We start from the raw sequence: 22,824 nt of genomic DNA on the forward strand, positions 1-22,824 counted from the left end.
GTGATCTTAATAAATTTCCAACATACAGAAGTAGAGTAAAAGGCTTCTTGCATGACATGGAAAATTTATACTCGAGCTTGAATGATACGTAACATCTCTCAAATGACAAATAATTTCTTCGAAGAATCTGAGTAAATTACTCATCAATAAAAACTAACTTGTCTATAAAAACTACAGTCGCAGCGGAAATCAAAAGAGTGTGCTGTATTTAGCTGTGAAATTCTAGAACAAAAAAAGGGTAAATGCCAATCCAGCATCTGCTCGAACGATATTCTCACAGGCCTCTGCAAAATATGAACTCAGAAATTTATACACAGAATAGGTAAGTCAAGAACATCAAAAGAGATAGTATTCACATAGAAAGGAAGTCTGAGGCAAACTAAGGAAGAAACAAGTGTCTAAAATTTGAAACAATATGTAAACTGTTCCTGTCTACATTACAAAAAACTTAGAAATCAAGTGAAAAACTATAAGCCGCTCTCCAAGTAAAATGATAGAATTTATAACTCAGCAGAGAGGGGAATGTGTTTGGAGTTCACTTTCATTTGGAGATGAGAAAGTAAAGTTTGGGCAATTCTTGTTCCTATAAATCGACTTTCTTGAGAGAGGTTTAGGAGGGAAATGATAGGACTCTGGTTTATTTTTCTTACTAACCAAACAGAAAGTTGGAGAATTTAATAAATTGTTCTTTCCCCCTTATCCACCATTGGTAAAGGTAAAACCAAACAAATGGTTGATTAATGTTTCAAAGTTTTCTACTTTGAAGAGTGAGAATGACTTACATGGCATGGGTACATTGACATGGTGGCTTCCCGTGCAAATGGAATAAGGACGTGAACATTTTCTTATCCACGTCCTTGGGTTTAGGGGGACGCCACATGGCGATGTACCCGTGACTTGTAAGTTGGTCTCTTCAAGAGTAGTTTTCCATGGAAAAACTACAAGAAAATAAGAGCTCAAGCAAAAGCCGCATTTCTCAGGCAAAACCTCAAACAGTTGAACTGCAATACAAGCTACAAGCTGCGAAAAGCATAAACACAACAAAATCTTCCATTACCCGTCACTTGGCACAAAACCCATATGCACTAAACACATTCTTAATCATCTACTTGTAGTGTAAACCCTAAACCCTATTCTCTAATCCAGCTACAGCAATTCACTTAACCAATTAGCACTAATGAATAATTTACATTGAAAATGAACAAATTAAGATTTAATCAAAAACAACAAATGGGTTTTGTATAATCCATAATTTTGCGATTTGTTGTTTGAGATTGTGAAATGAGTACCTGACTTTCTTGAGGAGGACGGCCTTGAGCTTGCGAGCGAGGTCTTGAGATCGGAGTTTCTGTTCGAGATTCTTGCGGGCCAAGATGCGCTTCTCGGAGTTCTTGAGGTGGTGCGTTTGCTCCCGCTTTATCATCCTCTCGATCCCACTCGACGTCATCTTCCTCTGCATAACCGTCAGCGCCCACTCCAGGTTCCCGTTCATAACCTTCACCCGAATCCCTCTCGATTGCTCATGTCGATGACCCAGAGTCGGCGTCGCTGACTCCACCCCCTGACTCGCCCGTTTCAACACGTTCCACGCGCACCTTGCCGCCACCGAGTTCATTGCTCCGCTTTCGCTGTGTTTCTTTCTGTTTCCGACGAGATTGCGGCGTTGGCTGGCTGTTAAAGTGAACAAATGTTTTACCGAGGTTTATTTATCGATTTATTTTTTTTATTTTTTTTTTATGAAATTAATTTCAATTTTTTTAGTTACACGTGAGAAAAATTTTTATTTTTGTTTTTGAAATAGAATGAGAGAGGAAGTGAGTGATAGTGTTTGGACCCAAAATAATATTATTGGGCCGAACGTAGGTTTATGTTCGGCCCAAAGCTTTTTCAAATGTACTATGGGCTGTCTGGTGGTCCTAAGCCGCTCAGTTAGGGTGGTCGAGTCTTATTGCAAGAATGAGTGATTTGGATAAGGATGGGTCGAAGTCCTAGTACGATAAGGGGTCCTAATGCAATGAGGATTCTTGGCCGAAAATGAATACGGCCTGAAAAGGGGGTTGAGTTCAAAGTCCTAATAGGAGTAGGATTGGTCGAGATAAGGTTGGATCAGAATAAGAAGTCCTAATCCGAATATGGTTTTAACTCGATCGTAAGGAGAATTTGTTGCTATAAATAGAGAGCAGAGTGTATCATTCAAGGCCCCTCCAATTCAACACACAAATTGCCCTGCGCAAACCTCTCAAAAACTTTGAGATTTTTTATTTTCTTTTTCCGCCAACACACCTTCAGTTTGGATAAACAACACTGTGAAGACAACCGGCAAACATCTTTAGTTTGAATAAACAGCACTGTTACCGTATAATCAGCCGACTGAGGAGCACCTTCAGTTTGGATAAACAGCATTGCATCGAGGGCGATTGGTTACCTATCCAAGTCTCGATTGGGAAGGGTTTCTGAATCCTTATTGGCAGAGGTCATCTTATTAGCCTTTTTGGCGAGGTAAGGTGTTACAAGTTAATACATTCGACACATTGAATGCCGAGTGATTTTATGATTGGATACTCATAAGTGAGTTTCAGAGTTCAGCATTCTGATGCCTGAACTACATTTACCATCAAGTCATACATCTCTTTTGAGTACCTGTGTTCGTATAATTTGAAGCCGGTTCGACGTGCTTATACTCGTACATATATAATCACCGTGATCGAACCCGGCGGCAACAATTCGTGAACTTCGCAGAACTAGCAGCCTTGTCTTTAGGCTTGAGAACCCAAAGGCCGAGATGTGTTCCTTCCTCGACCGTAGTCACAAGATTAAGAAGTTAGCAACGTGCTCAACGCAACATCAACAAATTTTACTCCTCGGTCAAGTTTGGCCGACGAGTTGGCACGCCTCACATCAACCGAATGACGTAGTTAGCTTATTAGTTACTCGACCTACATGCCACGTAGGCTTTGTAATTTTTAGGGTCAACAGATAGATAAGGTAAGAGTGGGAAGGTTCGTTTTTTTTTTTTTTTTTTTTTTTTTTATTTTTTAATTTAGAGGTATGTTAGGATTACATGTAGGTGAGGCTTTGAAAGAAAAATCAAAATTTGGTTGTGTGAAATTACATTTCTATCCCATATTTCTTATTCATGTTTTGTTTTAATTAAAGGGTTAAAATGGTAATTTCATAGAATTTTAGTTAACAATAAGTGTTTTATTAATTAGTAGAGATTAAGACCACCTTCACCTGTTTTTCCAAAACAATGCAAGATGACAATGGAGAGATTTTTTAGTGTACTGGTAACAAAAATATTTCACTATATGTAATTATATAATTGGAGTTTGGAGGAACATTAAATTTTTTTTTATAATAAATTGTATTGATAACATATAACTAATCACTCAATGAACTTGGAACACAACTGCACATTATGTGTTATCATACAACTGATGATTTTTTTTTCTCCAAATATTCCTCTCATTATATAATTAAATATGGTACACCTATAGTTTAAAATTTTTCGATCCACTTGATATTTTTATTGAAATATTAAAAAAAAGCAGAGAAAGATATAGAAATGCGTGAAGTCTAATCTTCGCCTCATATTAGAGAAATCAAGTTTAGATTAAAATCGACAGATATAGTTCATATTTGTGTTAAATATTGAAGAAACTTTTATATTGAATCTCAACCAATATTTGACAATCCCTAAAGTTTCATTTAAATTTCCATTATTTCCATTGAAAGCAACCGATAATGATAATTGATATATCTGTCGATATTTTTGCAAAGAGTAATGTTATTCATATCATGTTTTTATATCACATTTCTATACCACATTAGATGACATCTGATATGGACAGCCACAACATTTGAAAAATTTGCAAAACCCAAGAAAGGAATAAGAAAGACTCCTCTTATACCACAATTATCATTTAATTAACTAGTTTTTCTTAATATTAGTTTATTAAATAAAAAACTAAATTTAAAAATCTGATTAATTCAAATGATGGGACTGTCCACATCAAATATAATTTAAGATGAAATGAAACTATATTATAAAAACATGGTATGAATAACATTACTCTTCTGCAAATTTACATATCAATATTTATACCAATACAAATATTCTAAATATTGAACACACCAGCCGTCTTCCAGCACATGTAAAGAAAAATAACACATGTCTGTGTTGTATTATTATGACGGAAGTGGTGACGATAGCGCCGTCCGATACAAGTCTTCTCCCTCCCTTACCTTGCAGCGGCAGCATGGCCTAACCCAACGTACCAGGTGCCTCCACAGCTAACGCCTTTCCAATCTTCCTCTGACTTGGGCCGTCCTAAACCACCTTCGGCCACAGCCCAGCCAGCCCCTCCCCCGCCTGGACCCCCAGATTCCCGGAAGACCGCGCAACCGCCCCAAATCTTGCAATCTAAAATTCCAAAAGGTCCGTTATCAGGCGATGGCTCCACCACGATCTCTGATCCTTCACCGGCTGACGCCCTACTTTGCAGCTCGAATCAGGCAGAACCAGAGGCTCCTATCCTCTTCTTTCTTCTATTCCTCTTCCTCTTCCGCTGCAGAAGAAGCCTCCTCTTCTTCTCCATCTCCGTCCGTCGACCTCGAATCCGTTCACATGACTGATACCTGTGTTCAAGTAATCCCTCTCTCCCTATCTTGCAATTCGATACCATATGTGGGCTGCCTGGCTTTTCCATTTCTATGTTTGGGTTATCAATTTGTAGATATGTGGAATTATATCTTTCCTTTATTTTCTCGAAAGGAATGAATCCCGAAATGGTTTTAATTCCGTTGTTTAGCTGACCATTTTCGTTAATTTTGAGGAATGAATCACAAAATAGAAACACAGACAAGAAATGTTTAAACTTTGTAGTGGATGCACGAAGAACGCTTATGATGTTAGACTCTAACCAGCCAAACAGCTATATTCCAGCAGATAATCCGAGTACCATTTCGGTTTTTCCTTCTTATTGAATTGGTTATCATGCTCGCGATATGCAGTTTTTGGGCGAAGAGAGTTTAATGTGGCTTATGGGCTTTTGTGTCTGTAATCCTTTGTTGTTTTTGGTCAGGGTAATCCATACTTGTATCTTGAGTGAGTTGCATACTAATGTGTGCTGACTTTGGTTTCTTAACGGACGTCTCACAGAGAATGAAGCAGCTGCAAGCCAGTGAAGCGGAGGGAAAGATGCTACGTTTGAGTGTAGAAACCGGTGGATGTTCTGGGTTCCAATATGTTTTTGATCTGGATGACAGAAGCCATCCGGATGACAGGTATTTATTGTCTCCCTCATTATTTATAATTCTTGAATAAGAACGTTTTTGCTTATTTAGTTTGCTTGGTTAACTGGAAATCCATGCATTCTGTAATAGAGTATTTGAGAAAGGAGGAGTAAAGTTGGTGGTCGACAATATTTCGTATGATTTTGTGAAAGGAGCAACTGTTGATTATGTTGAGGAGCTGATTCGTTCTGCTTTCCAAGTAAGTCAATTTATCTCATTCCATTTCATGCTTTGTTCTTTAATTTTCCTGTCTCTGGTGCACGTCAAATCTTACACACATGACCCCACATGAAATTTCACTGTTCGGGATATGTGAACTAGAATACGTAGTCAAGAAATATATTCTTTAGAAAGATGCGCTTGAAATTATTTTTGTTAACTATGCCTATCTTGGTGAGCATAAGAAAAGTAATGAGCATCTGCCAGTGGTCTTCTTTTATGACAGTTAGAAGTACATTCTTTTATAATGAAATATCTGCTTGAAATGTTTTCTGTTGGATGAATGATGCCTATCGTGGTGTCAGTGCATAAGATAAGTAAGAACCATCCGCTAGATATAAAAGTCTAGCATTGCATAATGGTATTCTGTGTATCAAATATAACAATGATAGACATTGTATAGGTCTAGGCTCACCATTGTGCACTGTCGGCCATGTTAGAAAGTATCATAACGGTTCCCTTGACGGGCTATCCAATAATTCAGTGAGCATGTATACCATGTTAGAAAGTATCATAACGGTTTCCTGTATTTGGCATCATGACCTTTATTTTTTTCTAAGTAGGTTGTGGTAAACGAGAGATAATTGGCAATGCAATACAATGCTCTTCTGCTGTGCAACAGATTGGTTATTGCTGGCGTTGTCTAGACAAGCAGAACAAGGGATTTTGTCTTTCAGGGAGGGAAGTTACAATAAAGAAATTGTTTTAGGAATTTCTTTTTCTAACGAAATGGAGCGGTGAGTTCGAGAATTGATAAAACTGTTTGTTCTATGTGAATGAGTGGGTGGTAGTTGATTAGGAATAGCCATAAGGGATGGAAGAATCTTGCAGTGAGTTCAGTTGGGATATGGAAGCTTGATTTCTCGGTTTTGTTCTTTTAAATGAGTGGACTTTGTTACAGGTGGGATTAGGAGGAAACTTCCCCAGGCTATAGAACAGGGGTGCTTTTAACATGGCTATGCCCTTATGTGTGGTTGCTTAGGTTTGTAGTGCGCCCGTTACGGGTTTGGTCAAACAATATGGGGATGTTTAAAATCTGAAATCTGCTGAATCCCTTCCAAATTTGGTAGGACAAGACTCTTATGGTGTGTGTTTGGATGAGGAATTTTCAAAGTATCAAGGAATTTAGGCTACAATAGTAAAAAATGCACTACAAAACATTGGATAGAGGATTTGAAACGACTAGATGCAATGCGCTTAGAGGGATTTGTAAATGACTACTTGAAAGGAGTCAATTGAAAATTCTAAATGTTTAGTGGCTGTTGTAATGCTCATGTACTGTGCATTTCTTACTAATGTAACCTAAATCCCTTGGTACTTGGAAACCCCTCATTCAAATACACCATTATAGGACGCAAAGTACACCTGCTGCACATTCTATTCGTTCAGCTCTCAATGAGAGGCCCTCACCAGGAAAACTCTCCAATTCTAAGAGGTCTCATGTCATGAAGTTAATTCGTTTTAAAATATTAACTACATTAGTTTTCTCTTAGACTTTTTGCTAAGAACTATTGATGAGTGTTCAGATGTCAATGTGTTACCGTCTGACTTGGAGAAATGGCAATCCCACTCAAATAGTCTTCCGCTGAATTTGTGTGGATTTGAGGCACAAATTCAGCTGTTCCATTACCATATTGGTTTTGCAGTATGGAGCAAATTAATAAAGCTAGAGCCTAGAATTTGGTTGTAACTCGTTAGGATTGAAGATCCACAGGTTCAATTTATTTCTGTTGTTTTGATTTCTGTATTTCCATTTCATTGCAGTTACTGGTAGTTAATATAGTGCGTCAGATGCCTTAAGAGGAAGCATCGTGTTTTGTTATGCGATTGCATATATGTCTGTCTTTGGGTTGTAACTTTATGATAATGAAGTTGGTCACATCTTTTACACAGGAATTTCATGTATATTTAACCTAATCCTGGTTTCATGTTCAGGTGACTACAAATCCAAGTGCGGTCGGGGGGTGCAGTTGTAAAAGTTCTTTCATGGTGAAATAATAGATTTCCGAATTGCGACTACTTTTGTGCACAGCCTTCCAAGATAGCTAAAGACTAGGAGGTGAATTAGGTTCAACCTAAATAGGTGCTTACATATCATTTTTCACTCGATTTTTTGAATAATGATTATTTGAGTATATTGTGTAATAATCTCTTTGATGTATCACACGTTTATACCACATACATCTCATTGAGGCGTCTTCTTGTACTTTTTTCAGCTTTCTGTCTGGGATGTTAATAACCACAACTATACACGAATGGTCGGGACTAGGAATTTGTTCAGTTGCCCGCCGCGCTCATTACTTGTAATTGAGTTGAATCAACTGTAACTTGTGTTATTTGATCGAACTTGTGTTATTTGATCGATCGCCTGTTTTGATGCCATGTAGCGGCATAGATCAATAGTTACTTTTTGTAAGGAAATTGCATGTTTAATTCGGATGCTGAAGTTGCAATTTTGAAGCATCAATACCTTACTGCAAGGCAACTGCTCTTATAGATTTGGAAAATTTGGTAATGCTATTGACCCAAAAATTCCGTCCTTCATTTCTTGCTAGCAGCCTCCTATGACGCCCGGCTCTACGCGCAATCCGCAGTTCCTAACAGTACAATGAGCGTTGCTTGTATAGAACTGCACGAATCGATCCAGGCTCCAACTTGTAATCTGAAGATTTGTGGAAATGATCTTTTACCCTTTGTTCCCGGCACTCTGAAAACATGGTTTTGAACGAAATAGATGGTCATTTTACTATAAACTGAAAAGGACGTTACAGATATAATCACTAATTAGGCGAACATTGACATTGCCTGGATCGTGTTACAAATTTAGAGAAATGATTTTCACACTCTATTTTTGGCCAAGCGGACCCTTGTTTATTTCATATTGCACAACGCAACACAATACAAACGAAGCAAAATGCCAACATCAAGAAGTCATAAATCATGGTTTTTGAGTTACGAATTGCATTTGCGATCTTATTTCGAATGAAGATCGAAAGACACGAAGAAAAATACATTAAGAAAAAGAAAGCTTTTCAATTGAAATACTTGACCATCTGAATTTCTTTCTGCTTGAAGCCGCACTTCTCATAGAATGCTCTGTTCTCGTTGCTGCAATCAAGAATCACCTTATAACACCCAACAGAACGAGCATGATCCGTGAGGAAGCTAATGATTTTCTTCCCTAACTGCATCCCACGAGCATCAGCATCAACCACAATGTCTTCAATGTGACCGACTTTGCCACAGTTCCTGATGAACTTCTTCTCGATGAACACGCTTCCAGTTGCAATAATCTTCCCCGAGCAATCATCTTCTACAACACAGATAACATGGTCATCTCCGAGGGAGCTAATCTCTCCGAACCTATCTGCAAACTCCTTGTCAGATACAGAATCACAAACAGTTAGCTGTTGCAACAGTTGTATGAAACCCTTGCTTTTATCTGACTTCTCTAATTTTCGGACGTGAAAATTTTGCCCTTCACTCCTCTCCATCTTTGCAGAAAGATGCAGTGCTGGTTGCCAACTAAAACATTAAGAACCAAATCAAAATTAACCAGAGAAACAAGTAAACTAGAGTTCAACAAAACAATCGAAAATTACTCATCCATTGGACATGGTTACAAGATTACTTGTTTAAGGATCGGAAGAGCCGAATTTTTACGCTCAGACAAAAATACATCAGATTGACAGATTCTCAGACACATTTCATCGAACAGGTAGTGTGCCACGTTCTCATATGCTTTCTTGTAAGAACAAATTGAAGAACAATACTTGGTGTTTGAACAAAATTAACTTCGAGTTTAGTAATTTAACAGCGAAGAAGCAAAAAGAATCCCAGAAATCTTTGAAAATTTTGTTTTTAAGAACTGAAATTACCTTGAATGCAGCGAAACGAAGGAGATTGAAACCGTTTGATTGGACGGATTCAAAAAAAAATTTGGACCATTTCTCGATTTATGCGTGTCATCCTTGCGCAGGGGCCATGCTAATCTTCTCTGTATCGTTCCAATTTTATCGGATGTCCCCGAAGGGACGAGCTTCCTTGCAGGCAAAACCTATATAAAGCGTACTCTGGATCCACGTCTGGGCGATGTGGGAGTGTACCTCAGCACTGTTCCTAATACCATGTCTAAAGCATGTATCAAATTTTAAACCTAAAATTTAAATTTGAAGGCTTACATGGTATTTTGATATCTTTTAAATTTTTTCACTCTAACCGATATGTCAAATTTTAAACATAAATAATAATTCATGTACTTTCTTTGCATTGGAAATGAAAAGAAATAAAAAAAAATGCTTTAAACTAATAAAAAATTAATGAAATACATTTAATAATTAATTAAAAAAATTTGAAGGTGCTGTCAAATTTGGCAGGAAGGGGAAGAGATATCAATCCATTTCATACCATATCAGATTTGGCTTTTCGGTTAGAAAACATTAATTTGTCTTTTATTATTATTATTACTGATTTTGATAATTTGACATCTTCTTTGGAGATGCTCTAAAACGTCTCGGTTTGCTTGCCCTTAAATAAAAGAAAATTAATGAAAAGAGTTTGAAAACTTTGAGTTTTAATGATAAGGACAAAACAAAGGGTAAAGTGAATAGTACTAGACTTGATTTTTTAGTGTAAAAATATGATTTTTCGTTAAAGTAGACAGTATCGTGAACTTTTCGTTAAAACTTTCCTTAAACAAGTGGAAATAGATTATGGACAATCAACACCAAATAGATTTCCAACGTGTTGCAGATCTCTCAGTCCTTAGCCATCTATTCACCTAGTATCCCCTCCTACTATGCGACCATTATAATACAGAGACATCTACGATTCACCGATTAACGTGTCTATTAATATCATAAAGCAGACTATTCTTTACTCTTTCTATTTTTGATTTCGATGTGTATGCTTGATGTATTAGAGCATTATTCAAACATTAACTTATCCACAAATTGATCGTTGTAAGTTAGCTTCAGCTAAGTAAGTAGGCCTTAGGTCATTTCTAACTGAAAGTACTAAATATAATAGCTTTGTAAAATATTATTTTTAAATGAATGATGTCAAACCGTACTCATGTACCATCTCCAACCGAACGTAGTTTTAAATTTATACTTTAAATTTATTAGTTAATTTAATCAAACTACCTTTAATGTTTTCAAAACTAGCCGTTGAATAATCAATTATTACAACCAAAGAGCTGAGCCTAAAAAAAAAAGGCTAAGATGGGAGCTACATTTGGCCAGCTTGATGCCCTTTTGGCCAAATAACGGCCTAATGAGCTCCATAGAATTATAGCCTAACCTTCGGTTAGAGATGAATTTTTGAACAGATCAAACTATTTTTTGGTTTTTGGACATTTATTCCTCTCCATCGGAGATGTCCTTTATCTTTGTTTGAAAGAGATCTTATTTCATTGAAAGTAATTTTATGCCGGACAAACTTGTAATAATAATAATTGTTACAAAGCTGTTGGGTGAGAAATATGGGATGAAAATTTAGAGCACTCAGCACTGGAAATTCACTTCAAAATGTGCATGTACACTTCCGGTCTTCATTCCATGCTTTCCCCTCTAATACTCATCATTCCAATTGATGCCATGACTTCCCCGAAATCTTGCTCCTTCTGCTCTCTTGCTTCTCTGCCGTGGTTTACTCGATCGGCTTCTTCGGGTACTTCTTCCTCTTTCAAGGGACTAAGCAACGGGGATGGCCCCGTATACCTTGAGGACTGCAGAATAGATTCAGTTTATTTTTAACAAAAACGAAAAATAAATACCCGATGGTCCGGCAAACTTACATTGTCTAACAGATTCTGCAGTGCTGTTCAGTCATTACAAAATCATGCTGAAAAATAAGCGTCCAACGATGCAACGCATACATTACTAACTACATTATGAATGCCAACTCAAGAACATAAGAGGAATAAAGTACTGAAATTGATATCATGGCAATAGAAAATCTCCATTTCTTAATAACTTAGTGTCGATACTTCATGGTCCTAACCCAAACGCAACATGAAAATGATCGTACGAGACTGTGATGAGACCTTCTGAATCATTTAGAAAGTAACGAACACTAACCTACGCAATAAGTGTGCGTTGGTAAACATCAACCGGTTGCAGTTATTCCACCATCCATAAATGTTTCCTCCATTAGATTAAACACCACAAGGTATCAAGACACTATTATCATGAAAACCACTTGAGATTACAAGCAGGAATCATAACAATTCACCAAAATTGGAACGTGAAACACAGATAACATGGTCATCTCCGAGGGAGCTAATCTCTCCGAACCTATCTGCAAACTCCTTGTCAGATACAGAATCACAAACAGTTAGCTGTTGCAACAGTTGTATGAAACCCTTGCTTTTATCTGACTTCTCTAAATTTCGGACGCGAAAATTTTGCCCTTCACTCCTCTCCATCTTTGCAGAAAGATGCAGTGCTGGTTGCCAACTAAAACATTAAGAACCAAATCAAAATTAACCAGAGAAACAAGTAAGCTAAAGTTCAACAAAACAACCCATGAAAACATGGGGAAGCGGAGCTACAGTCGAGCAAAGCAATCGAAAATTACTCCTCCATTGGACATGGTTACAAGATTACTTGTTTAAGGATCGGAAGAGCCGAATTTTTACGCTCCGACAAAAATACATCAGATTGACAGATTCTCAGACACATTTCATCGAACAGGTAGTGTGCCACGTTCTCATATGCTTTCTTGTAAGAACAAATTGAAGAACAATACTTGGTGTTTGAACAAAATTAACTTCGAGTTTAGTAATTTAACAGCGAAGAAGCAAAAAGAATCCCAGAAATCTTTGAAAATTTTGTTTTTAAGAACTGAAATTACCTTGAATGCAGCGAAACGAAGGAGATTGAAACCGTTTGATTGGACGGATTCAAAAAAAAATTTGGACCATTTCTCGATTTATGCGTGTCATCCTTGCGCAGGGGCCATGCTAATCTTCTCTGTATCGTTCCAATTTTATCGGATGTCCCCGAAGGGACGAGCTTACCTGCAGGCAAATCCTATATAAAGCGTACTCTGAATCCTCGTCTGGACGATGTGGGAGTGTACCTCAGCGCTGTTTCTAATACCATTTCTAAATGAGATGTCAAATTTTAAATCTAAAATTTAAATTTGAAGACTTACATGATATTTTGATATTTTTTAAATTTTTTTTCTCTAACCGATACGTTAAATTTTAAATATAAAATAATAATTCATGTACTTTCTTTGTATTGGGAATGAAAAGAAAAAAAAGGATAATGTTTTAAACTAATAAAAAATCAATAAAAAACATTTAATAATTAATTAAAAAAATCTGAAGGTGCTGTCAAATTTAGCAGTAAGGGGAAGAGATGTCAATCCATGTCATACCACATCAGATTTGACTTCTCGATTGGAAAACATTAATGTTGTCTTTTGTTACCGTTATTGCTGATTTGGACAATTTGACATCTTTCTGAAAAATGCTCTAAAACGTCTCGTTTTTCTCGCTCTTAAATAAGTGGAAATAGATTATGGACAATCAACACCAAATAGATTTCCAACGTGTTGCAGATCTCTGAGTCCTTAGCCATCTGTTCACCTAGTATCCCCTCCTACTATGCGACCATTATAATACAGAGACATCTACGTTTCACTGATTAACGTGTCTATTAATATCATAAATCAGACTACTCTTTACTCTTTCTATTTTTGATTTCGATGTGTATGCTTGATGTATTAGAGCATTATTCAAACATTAACTTATCCACAAATTGATCGTTGCAAATTAGCTTCAGCTAAGTAAGTAGGCCTTAGGTCATTTCCAACCGAAAGTACTAAATATAACACTCTTCAGAATTATAGTCCTACAAAATATTATTTTTAAATGAACGGTGTCAGACCGTACTCATGTACTATCACCAACCGAACGTAGTTTTAAGTTTATACTTTAAATTTATTAGTTAATTTAATCAAACTACCTTTAATGTTTTCAAATCTAGCCATTAAATAATCAATTATTGCAACTGAAAAACTGAGCCTTAAAAAAAAGACTAAGATGGGAGCTATATTTAGCCAGCTTGATGCCCTTTTGGCCAAATAACGGCATAATGAGCTCCATAGAATTATAGCCTAACCTTCGGTTAGAGATGAGTTTTTGAACGGATCAAACTATTTTTTGGTTTTTGGACATTTATTCCTCTCCATCGGAGATGTCCTCTATCTTTGTTTGAAAGATATCTTATTTCATTGAAAGTAATTTTACGCCGGATAAACTTGTAATAATAATAATTGTTACAAAGCTGTTGGGTGAGAAATATGGGATGAAAATTTAGAGCACTCAGCACAGGAAATTCACTTCAAAATGTGCATGTACACTTCCAGTCTTCATTCCATGCTTTCCCCTCTAATACTCATCATTCCAATTGATGCCATGACTTCCCCGAAATCTTGCTCCTTCTGCTCTCTTGCTTCTCTGCCGCGGTTTACTCGATCGGCTTCTTCGGGTACTTCTTCCTCTTTCAAGGGACTAAGCAACGGGGATGGCCCCGTATACCTTGAGGACTGCAGAAAAGATTTAGTTTATTTTTAACAAAAACGAAAAATAAATACCCGATGGTGCGGCAAACTTACATTGTCTAACAGATTCTGCAGTGCTATTCAGTTATTATAAAATCATGCTGAAAAATAAGCGTCCAATGATGCAACGCATACATTACTAACTACAGTATGAATGCCAACTCAAGAACATAAGAGGAATAAAGTACTGTAATTGATATCATGGCAATAGAAAATCCCCATTTCTTAATAACTTAATGTCGATACTTCATGGTCCTAACCCCAAACGTAACATGAAAATGATCGTACGAGACTGTGATGAGACCTTCTGAATCATTAAGAAAGTAACGAACACTAACCTACGCAATAAGCGTGCGTTGGTAAACATCAACCGGTTGCAGTTATTCCACCATCCATAAATGTTTTCTCCATTAGATTAAACACCACAAGGTATCAAGACACAATTATCATGAAAACCAATTGAGATTACGAGCAGGAATCATAACAATTCACCAAAATTGGAATGTGAAACGCATTAGCTGTGTAATACCACAGCTATAATCTGCAATTTCACCATGATGTACTTTTTTATAGCACGAGTGGGATGCTCACGATGCGGACAACAGACTTTAGTGACATGGCCTGAGTCTTAAGTAGTCTCCAATAATCACAAGCCAAACAAAGCCTTTTCTTGGACCAAAATACTACTGTTCCTATCATCAAGCTTTTCATTTATTGCCTTCAAGTTTTCCAGTTATATAGTTCATTGTATATACTATTCTCAACTAAATGACTGTTAAGAGCTCTCAGAAATAAAGAACTTGAAATTAAAACTTCAGAAATGAAAGAAAGAAACTGATCGACTTCGTTACATTAAGAAATTCAAAATGGCAAAATTTCAACTCAAACGCTTATAGTCATAGCGTCTGGCTTCTCTTCCTTAGTTATAATTTCTTCCCATAAGGTTACAATTCATCTCAATATGCATTTGAAATAAACAGAATTTGACATAGATATTAGATAATGTTCAATACAATTATGATAAATAATGACGAAAATATCCTGCTTGCTAAATGCATATAGAAAAGTTGAATCGATAGAAAATATACCGTACAACAAGAAGCAACTGAAAACATAGAAATAAAATAAAAATGATAGTTGACAGGCACAGTGAGGTTACGAAAAATTACCATACAAGCGGCTGGATAAGTTTCTGGAATAGTCCCCTCATCAAGGATATCAACGAACCTGTCCAAGTCATCATACAGGCTTACTGATAGTGTATGTGTATGGAAGTTGTATCCATCTCTCTTCTCCCTAGCAAGTTCCGCTTCCTGCAAAGGGAAACATGAAAAGATGAGATGCCAAAGAAATGCATATCGATGAGCGGATGAGAAATACACAACAATTAATGCACGCCTTGTATATCAGCAAACCACCTATATTCACCACTGCCCACGCTTTACTCTCTAAAATATCTAACACTTGGATGATAGCATTCTAAACCTATACAGTTGAGAAACGCCTAGATCAAATTAATATGCTACAAATCGAATAAAAAGGACATAGCCGGCAAGTGATCCCCTGGAATACATACAAATCCTTAGCCAAAACAGAAAAGAGAGGCGTCAATACAACGGCGCCTTCAACTCCAAAGAAAATTGAAGACCAAAAGGAAGCCAAAAAAGGAACTCTATTCGCCATTCCAACATTTCCCGGAAACTCTTTCGTTTCACTCCATCTACACTATGAGGTAAAAAGCGACAACATTGAACCGAAAAATGAAATCTTTTCCCATGGTTTCCATGGTGGAATGCGGAGTTTCGATGAAGTGTATGATTCAATGCTCTAGCAGGGCTCTACCTCATTTCAAAATTATTGCATCCAATCCAATAGACATGATTTAATATTTCTGCTTCAAATCAAACGGTTGAACACATTTATCACCACTCATACTCATTTGATTTCATTTTAACTACTGTAAACCTAATCAAATTCAAGTTCGGCAGCATGAAAATAAAAGCATGAAATTCCCAATTCAACACAGAACATAAATACTACCTGACGAGAATTAAACTCTATAAAACAACGACCCAAGCTTGCGTGGGTTTGGGGATTCAGAGGCACGGAAACCCCATCGTGTTTAATCACACCAACTTCACTAAACGCTAGTCGGATTTCGCTTTCGAGCTTCTCGGCCATCCTGGCATCAACAATTGGAAGGTTATCGACGACAATCACGTTTCCGAACCCGATGTCGAACAGCAAGCCGTCGTCGTTGTAGAAGACTTGTTGGTCACCAGACTCATACAAGTTTTGGTAAAGAGGCGGCGGAGGAGGCGGAGTGTTTAAGTGGAGGGCGGAGAGTTGGAGGCGCAGCTGCTCTTGCTCTCCCATGGTGGCGGTGTCCATTGTCATGCTTTTCACTTCTCACTTTCTACGAATAGAGCGTTTTCTGCCTCGCAAAATAACTGAAAGTAAAGGGTTTAAGACAAATAGAAGAATTTTTTTAATAATCTTTCAAACTCGAATAATAATTTTAATATTTTATGTTTCTTTACAGATATATTTATAAGATTACAAATGAGTAACATTAGGAAATAAATCATTTATTTACAAGACAAAGAAACCTAACCAAATCAAATCATATCAAAATCTTAATTAAATTATATAAAATCACTAATTAAATCATATTTCTAAAATGTTTTCCTTTTCCAACAAAGATGAATTTGGCTTTTAGTCCACTTTGGTTTTTGTGTTTTTGTAAAAAAAAAAAAATCTTTATATTTTTAAGCTAGAAAATATATAAGAAATAAGATTTTTCTCTTCATTTGTTAGTGAGAGATTTTAAGTTATTTTTGTCGAAAGCAAATTTGAACCACATTATTGCTAGCATATTGTGAGGTTTAGCATTCTCCTTTAATATAGATAATATCGTTTGTTCAAAACATAATTAAGCCTATAGTTGAGTTTATCTAACTTTAAATTGAAATTAGACTAATGTTTAATTTCAAGGTGGACTTTGAAAAATGAATACACAACATAAATATATAAAAAAATATTGATTTATATTTGGTTTGGTTTGATGTTTGAACTTTGAACTATCAAAACTGAAACCGAACCAATAGTTTTCGGTTTCGTTTGTGTTTTTAGTCTCAATTTGGTTTTCAATCAAACTTTTTTAGTTCGGTTTTTGATGTACCGAGCCCACCCCTTGGCGCTTCGGTATTGTTTACTTTTATGGACTATGTATGTACATAAAACAGGTCCATTGCGGCATGATGTTTCAGTTCAACAACATACTATTGTAAGTGATTTTTGTTTTTCTGTGAGGCCTTTTGATAATCATTTCGTTTTCAATTTTCATTTTTATCACATTTTTTGAAAACTAAAACTCAAAACTCGTTTGGGAACTACTTTCAGTTTTCATTTTTTTTTTAAGGAAAATTAATGAAAAAAACTTGAAAACTTTGAGTTTTAATGATAAGGACAAAATAAAGGGTAAAATGAATAATACCAGAATTGACTTTTTAATGTAAAAATATGATTTTTCGTTAAATGCAAAACCAATCCACTAAATAAGGGTGGCCACAAAGCATATCAAATGCATTCATATGAGCTCAACCCGAAACTTATCTCACCAACGGAGACCATAATGTGACGACCAAACCATCAACTACACTAAAGGTACAAGGATACACAATTCTGATGGGAAACGATACAATGAGATGTTAAAACGTATTAAACACAATACACACTCAATTATATGGATAAAGAATTACACTCGAACAGGAAAAAACGTAAAGGGGAAAGCAGTTTTGGAATATATAACAAGCTGATATTGGAGGCAATGTTCACCAAGAAATAGAAACATCTTATGGGAAAATAACGCGTCTTTACAGAAATCTGGCAGGACCGCAGGAGAGGCATACCTCAGATCGAACTGTAGCTGTCATCATCATCACTCGTCCGAATGTAACACATTATTGCCAGTACAAATACGAAAAAGGATGAGAGCTCCATAGCCAGGGCCCCCCAACCAATTACACCAGCGTGTTTTAAGATAGCAGGGATTGCAATGCTTCCAATAGCTGAAGCTCCGGTCAAGAACTTGGTTGCATTTACCCAGCTGTTTCATCATACAGTATTTAATAAGCGAAGGGAGTAAGAACACGAATAATGTTGATGCAGCTTTAGGCTTTAAACGAATAGTTATTTCAGTAAGCAAGTTCAGGGGAGAAAGACAAACCCATTTTCAGATTGTGAAAATATAGAAAAATCGGATCCCACAAAGAACAGCAATGGCAAGGGAAGAAGCACATACATTATTACTGCAAAACATCGTAAGATGACCACACCATCAGCATGCATGTTTTCATTCAAATCATTGAAACCTATATAGAGGATGTTCTCTCGAGGGAAGATTCCTTAAAAATGTAATATTTATCTTGTTTTGATAATTAAAAAATGTTAAGTTGAACAGGCCAATGATGAAAATATAACAGACTTTGACACCAGCAAATAAGGGGACGATATGATCGTGGAATTCCATTATCCGCACATTTTAGTTATTGGAAAGCAATTATTTCTAGTGAAAGCATTCACCTGTATAGAAGAATTACTAATCACCTTTAACCATCAATCGAATATAAGCATTAGGGGGGTGTGGAATATCACCAAAACCAATACCATAAATACAAGACAGCAGAGATATCCAACCCTGATTTATTCCTGAACCTATGTCCGTACATGTTGTTGCTATCCTAGATGTCATTTAAAGTCACCATCAAACCATATCACTATCCTTTTACCACCTGACCGAAGGCCCAAAGGCTCTTGTTTCTAATCAGGTCAAAGACAAATATGAAAATAATTCTGAAACCATGAAGCAAAGAGATACAAGAAACTTCAACAAAAAAGAAAGCAAAAAAGTAAAATGTATTCAGATCTATTTATTCATTTGAGTTATGGGAATTAAAATAAAGGGAATAGAATATCATTACCCTTAAAGATTCTTTCTTAAAGGAGCTAGATAATCAAAAATTGAAATCTTTTGAGTACTGGCATACCTATCATCTTACAAGCACATTAACACGTAGCATAACATAACAGCTTATTTGGCCAAAAGAAAAGGCATCACATAGCAAGTTTACGAAGGAAAACAACAGTTCAGAACCTACCAGTTAGCATTGGCCACCAATTATTGTACAAAGCACACGCCTGCATCAAAAGCCGTGATAGATGAGAACCTAGTATGACCATCAACTTACAACAGAGAAAAGCTTACTAATTACATATGAATTGAGCATAACTGACAATAAGAAGCACTACCCACCAAAATTTGCAATACAATCCCTCCAGAGACCAAAATTGCCAGGGCGGCAAGTTTTCCAGTGTGCAAGCAGGCACGCATATAGCCTGGTAAGTCAGCCATCAAGTACTTGCCTTAGTGCGCAGATGGGGAACACCTGAAATCATGATGTGCTTAAATATATGCTCATTCCCCATACATCAACTTCAATCTCTGAATGTTAGTCCATAAGCGTAGAGTGAACCATGGAACCACCCTGAAGCATGGCATATAGGCACATGTGTGGGGCGATGTTATTTCTCTTGCTTGTGATTTCTTGAATTCTTTCACAACTATCATGACTTATTACTTACAAAAAGTGTTGTACAATTGAAAATCATTGCAAAGTCTACAATACAGATTAACCATTCCGCAGAAACTACAGCTAAAACTGCGTCGAGTGCCTATTTCACACATACACATACACAAAGTGTTGGTTCATGTGTCAATGCGTTATGCTCCGTGTGCACAATCAACGAATCCATGACCACGATATACAAATACAGTAATGCGCAGCTAAGGAGTCGGAACTAGACATCTCAGTGTTCTGAAGTTGGGAACAATGCAATGCATGTAGGAAAAACAGAGACTTTCTTACAGCAATTCATAGGATTGGAAATTAGGAAATGGAACCCTCACCCTCAAATCAAACACAAAAAGATAGAAACCCTAAATTAATAAGTAAAAATAGAAAACCAATCTAATCTGTTCATAAATGTCTATCATCAGAGCAGTGTTAGGGTTCCAACTCCCACTAAGGTATCATTCCATCCACTTAAATCCTAAATTAATCCAAAAATATCCATTTATCCATAATTAATGACAATTCTTCAACAAAAATGCAATCACCAAGGAAGGTTGAAGAATTAACCTTAGTTGTTACTTCAATCAAATCAATCGAGCTCAGCCATCCGATTCCGACCACACTGCCGGCGAAAACGGTTGGTTGGTGATTCGGAGTCCGTCCGGAGTCAGCAGCTGAGCTCAGCTCTAAAACAATAAAGAAAGATTACCCGAACAGGAAACGGATCGGACCTCCACAATTCAGAACTCTGCAATCGGACTTCAACAACAAGTCCTGAATCTCCTGATCCCGGCACGTGATCCCAATTTTCACCTAACCTCTCTCCCCTTTCCGCCTTTGTGCTCTATCTATTTATTTTATTTACTTTCAATTTTTGCAAATCATTAGGAACGTTCACACACTGCACCTTTCCCTGTCCTGAATAGGTTTTCTCGTCACTGCTGCGCATCAAATCAAGCAGTGTGAGTTGTAAACTTGGGAGTTTGGAGTTGTTTATTTATTTGTTCATTTTCTTTTGCAAACTAATATTATAAAATCACACTTAAAAGTAGTTTATTTATCGTTTTGTGGTGAGTTTCCCAGTTTGTTTATGCGCTTTTTTCAAATTTTGGATTCTTTTTTCTTTGTTCCTTCGTTACTTGCATGCTGCTATATAATTTGGTTCTGTTTTTGTTTGTTCTCAGAGTTTGGTGCGTGGGAATCCGTTAGTGCTTCATTTTTGCTCTGTACCAAGAGTTGTTTTCTTCTTTCTTATGGTTGTGAATATATATATATATATATATATGTGTGAACATATAATACCTTCGTTTGGCGTGAATCGAAAAGCTTACTAGGATAAAATTATATTTTGTGGTACTTAGGTAAATTAATAAAAAAAAAAAAATCTCAGTTTACTACCTCATGTTTCGTGATTTTCAACCTTTAATACATCAAGTTTTTTTTCTTACCTAAAGTGTAAATTTTAGGACAGTTTCATAAATCCGTTAGTCAAACTCTCCCGTTAATTGATGACGTGACATTCCCCTCCCCATCTCATTCCCCTCCCTCCCTTCCTCTGCAACCCGTACCTCCCTCCCTTCCATCTCTCCTCTGCAACCCGCAACCCCCAACCCGCACCTCCCTCCCTTCCATCTCTCCTCTGCAACCCGCAACACCTCCACCATTCCTCTCCACACCACCACCTCCTCCACCATTTCTCTCCTAACCCCCACCCTCTTCTTCCTCCTTCTCCTGCACCCCAACCCTCGTCGTTGGCGGTCCACAGCCGACCCGTCCCCAAGTCCCGCGAGACCAGAATCTCCCCCGACCCTGGAGACAATGCCATATTCCGTTGTCCAATGATTTCGCAAACCCGAGACCCAATTTTTCTTCTCTCTCTGAGGCCCTCTGCTCGAACCCTAACCATCAAATTTCTCGGCAAAACCCTCAAATTTCTTCTCTCTCTGAAGCAGCTGCAGCAACAAGCTCTGATGCAGCAGGCTTTTCTCCAGCAGCATTCTCATGTTTCGGAAGTACCGATTCCGTAAGATGGGATTTTCGGGAAATTTACTTTTGAGGGAAAGTTTTGAATTTTATTGTTTTGGTTTTTGATTGCTTCTGAATCGAAGCACGACCTTCATCTAAAACAAAGCACTCCAAGCACTGTAAGAATAGTGCCAATTCATATTCAGATTGCAGGTGACCCCAGAATCAATAACTGCGATTCCGTCGTCTCCCAGCTCGAAACGCAACGGACCCACATCGATTTCATAGATTGTAACGTTGGAGAGCACCATATTTAACATTTCCCAGAAATGGGATTCTCTTGGATTTTGAAATTTTGGGGAGCTGGTGTGGAATTATGGAGGAAACGGCTTGAGTTACAAGCAAGTCCTTCAGTAAATCGAAACCTTTTATTTTTTTTTTGTTTTTGAAGATGACGACGGATGCGAAGGTTGGTCGGTGGCTTGGACTTGCAGGTGGGTCGGCGGTGAAAGGAAGAAGGAAGATACGAGATTTTTTTTTTAATTTTTTTTTTTTTTCGGGGGCGATTCTGTTCTCGCGGGGCTTGGGAGAGGAATGGTGGAGGAGGTGGTGGTGTGAAGAGGAATGGTGGAGGTGTTGCGGGTTGCAGAGGAGAGATGGAAGGGAGGGAGGTGCAGGTGGAGGTAGATTGTCTGCCTTGTTTGGCTGCATTTTCCATCACTTTCTATTTGTCTGGTTACGATTAAGCCATGTCAACATTTTATATTCTTATTATTTTATATTTTATTATCTTTATAAAAAAATCAATATAAAATATTGACGTGACTTAACCGTGATCGCACAAAATAAAAGAAGATGGGAAAGATATCCAAACAGGAGGGCAGACAATTTACCTCCGGTGCGGATTGCAGAGGAAGGAAGGGAGTAGGATGGGGTAGGAGACAGAGGGGGGGGATTTTATTTTATTTATTTTGTATTAAATTTTTTTTTTTAATATTCAAGTGGGCCTTTTATTGACACGTGATGCCTTGTTATTGTTCATATAGGCATCACGTCATTAGTTAACGGAAGATTTAACAGTTTGACTATTGAATGTATGAGACTCCCAAAAGTTACACTTTAGGTATAACTTTGAGAC

The 22,824-nt window shown here is 37.1% G+C and overlaps 5 protein-coding genes and 2 non-coding genes across 14 annotated transcripts; 1 reads left to right on the top strand and 6 right to left on the bottom strand.

Annotated features, from left to right (window-relative positions):
• Positions 1–52: 52 nt before the first annotated feature.
• On the bottom strand, positions 53–1,615 carry LOC103961100. Its single transcript, XM_048591512.1, has 3 exons — positions 1,596–1,615; positions 1,290–1,509; positions 53–284 (listed from the first exon to the last, which is right to left on the bottom strand). The coding sequence occupies exons 1-3, from the start codon at positions 1,613–1,615 to the stop codon at positions 144–146; spliced, it is 381 nt and encodes a 126-aa protein (XP_048447469.1). The 3' UTR covers positions 53–143.
• A 2,538-nt stretch (positions 1,616–4,153) lies between these two features.
• Positions 4,154–7,994, top strand: LOC103961099 (iron-sulfur assembly protein IscA-like 2, mitochondrial). 3 transcript variants are annotated; one of them, XR_001954338.2, is made up of 5 exons: positions 4,154–4,648; positions 5,162–5,286; positions 5,386–5,494; positions 7,450–7,573; positions 7,731–7,994. XR_001954338.2 is itself a non-coding variant. In XM_009373611.3 (4 exons), the coding sequence occupies exons 1-4, from the start codon at positions 4,454–4,456 to the stop codon at positions 7,510–7,512; spliced, it is 492 nt and encodes a 163-aa protein (XP_009371886.2). In that variant the 5' UTR covers positions 4,155–4,453; the 3' UTR covers positions 7,513–7,994. The 3 variants fall into 3 exon arrangements, 1 of the variants encoding a protein (XP_009371886.2); XR_669361.3 differs by having other exon boundaries at positions 4,155–4,648; positions 7,450–7,597; XM_009373611.3 differs by having other exon boundaries at positions 4,155–4,648; positions 7,450–7,994.
• A 368-nt stretch (positions 7,995–8,362) lies between these two features.
• LOC103931606 (glucosamine 6-phosphate N-acetyltransferase) lies at positions 8,363–9,619 on the bottom strand. Its single transcript, XM_009341127.3, has 2 exons — positions 9,393–9,619; positions 8,363–9,039 (listed from the first exon to the last, which is right to left on the bottom strand). Exon 2 carries the CDS (start codon positions 9,006–9,008, stop codon positions 8,547–8,549), a length of 462 nt encoding a protein of 153 aa, XP_009339402.1. The 5' UTR covers positions 9,009–9,039; positions 9,393–9,619; the 3' UTR covers positions 8,363–8,546.
• On the bottom strand, positions 9,448–9,550 carry LOC125480628. Its single transcript, XR_007260965.1, has one exon. It is a non-coding gene; the product is annotated as a U6 spliceosomal RNA (small nuclear RNA).
• Positions 9,620–10,794: 1,175 nt separating the features above from the next.
• Positions 10,795–16,552, bottom strand: LOC103961096 (eukaryotic translation initiation factor 3 subunit B). Of its 4 annotated transcripts, none has more exons than XR_007260916.1 (3): positions 12,370–12,601; positions 11,595–11,972; positions 10,795–11,242 (listed from the first exon to the last, which is right to left on the bottom strand). XR_007260916.1 is itself a non-coding variant. In XM_048591556.1 (3 exons), the coding sequence occupies exons 1-3, from the start codon at positions 16,483–16,485 to the stop codon at positions 11,066–11,068; spliced, it is 678 nt and encodes a 225-aa protein (XP_048447513.1). In that variant the 5' UTR covers positions 16,486–16,552; the 3' UTR covers positions 10,795–11,065. The 4 variants fall into 4 exon arrangements, 3 of the variants coding, with proteins under 3 accessions (XP_048447513.1, XP_009371884.2, XP_048447514.1); XM_048591556.1 differs by lacking the exons at positions 11,595–11,972; positions 12,370–12,601 and adding exons at positions 15,258–15,401; positions 16,129–16,552; XM_009373609.3 differs by lacking the exons at positions 10,795–11,242; positions 11,595–11,972; positions 12,370–12,601 and adding exons at positions 13,730–14,073; positions 15,258–15,401; positions 16,129–16,550.
• On the bottom strand, positions 12,425–12,527 carry LOC125480629. Its single transcript, XR_007260966.1, has one exon. It is a non-coding gene; the product is annotated as a U6 spliceosomal RNA (small nuclear RNA).
• Positions 16,553–17,725: 1,173 nt separating the features above from the next.
• On the bottom strand, positions 17,726–20,430 carry LOC103931604 (vacuolar protein sorting-associated protein 55 homolog). Of its 3 annotated transcripts, none has more exons than XM_048591614.1 (5): positions 20,289–20,430; positions 19,403–19,535; positions 19,248–19,287; positions 18,392–18,398; positions 17,726–18,196 (listed from the first exon to the last, which is right to left on the bottom strand). In XM_048591614.1, the coding sequence occupies exons 2-5, from the start codon at positions 19,499–19,501 to the stop codon at positions 18,001–18,003; spliced, it is 342 nt and encodes a 113-aa protein (XP_048447571.1). In that variant the 5' UTR covers positions 19,502–19,535; positions 20,289–20,430; the 3' UTR covers positions 17,726–18,000. The 3 variants fall into 3 exon arrangements, with proteins under 3 accessions (XP_048447571.1, XP_009339399.1, XP_009339400.1); XM_009341124.3 differs by having other exon boundaries at positions 18,317–18,398; XM_009341125.3 differs by having other exon boundaries at positions 18,317–18,398; positions 19,403–19,634.
• Between the last annotated feature and the right edge of the window lie 2,394 nt (positions 20,431–22,824).

This window comes from the organism of the source record quoted next, unplaced genomic scaffold (genome assembly GCF_019419815.1).
Source record: "Pyrus x bretschneideri cultivar Hongxiangsu unplaced genomic scaffold, Pyrus_bretschneideri_v1 Contig34, whole genome shotgun sequence".
NCBI lineage: Eukaryota > Viridiplantae > Streptophyta > Magnoliopsida > Rosales > Rosaceae > Pyrus > Pyrus x bretschneideri.

Bases quoted from the DNA above. Each gene is read 5' to 3' on its own strand.
- LOC103961100 (XM_048591512.1), bottom strand. From the start codon at position 1,615: ATGAACTCGGTGGCGGCAAG. The intron at 1,510-1,595 runs GTGCGCGTGGAA...AGCAATCGAGAG, and splicing joins ATGAACTCGGTGGCGGCAAG to GGATTCGGGTGAAGGTTATG. The intron at 285-1,289 runs GTACTCATTTCA...CATATTTTGCAG, and splicing joins GTCCTCCTCAAGAAAGTCAG to AGGCCTGTGAGAATATCGTT.
- LOC103961099 (XM_009373611.3), top strand. From the start codon at position 4,454: ATGGCTCCACCACGATCTCTGATCCTTCACCGGCTGACGCCCTACTTT. The intron at 4,649-5,161 runs GTAATCCCTCTC...GACGTCTCACAG, and splicing joins TGACTGATACCTGTGTTCAA to AGAATGAAGCAGCTGCAAGC. The intron at 5,495-7,449 runs GTAAGTCAATTT...TTTCATGTTCAG, and splicing joins TGATTCGTTCTGCTTTCCAA to GTGACTACAAATCCAAGTGC.
- LOC103931606 (XM_009341127.3), bottom strand. From the start codon at position 9,008: ATGGAGAGGAGTGAAGGGCAAAATTTTCACGTCCGAAAATTAGAGAAG.
- LOC103961096 (XM_048591556.1), bottom strand. From the start codon at position 16,485: ATGACAATGGACACCGCCACCATGGGAGAGCAAGAGCAGCTGCGCCTC. The intron at 15,402-16,128 runs GTAGTATTTATG...TTCCCTTTGCAG, and splicing joins TAGAGTTTAATTCTCGTCAG to GAAGCGGAACTTGCTAGGGA. The intron at 11,243-15,257 runs GTAATTTTTCGT...TCTATTCTGCAG, and splicing joins CTTATCCAGCCGCTTGTATG to TCCTCAAGGTATACGGGGCC.
- LOC103931604 (XM_009341124.3), bottom strand. From the start codon at position 19,501: ATGGCTGACTTACCAGGCTATATGCGTGCCTGCTTGCACACTGGAAAA. The intron at 18,399-19,247 runs GTAGGTTCTGAA...GATGTTTTGCAG, and splicing joins TTGGTGGCCAATGCTAACTG to TAATAATGTATGTGCTTCTT. The intron at 18,197-18,316 runs GTTTGTCTTTCT...ATGATGAAACAG, and splicing joins TTTTCACAATCTGAAAATGG to CTGGGTAAATGCAACCAAGT.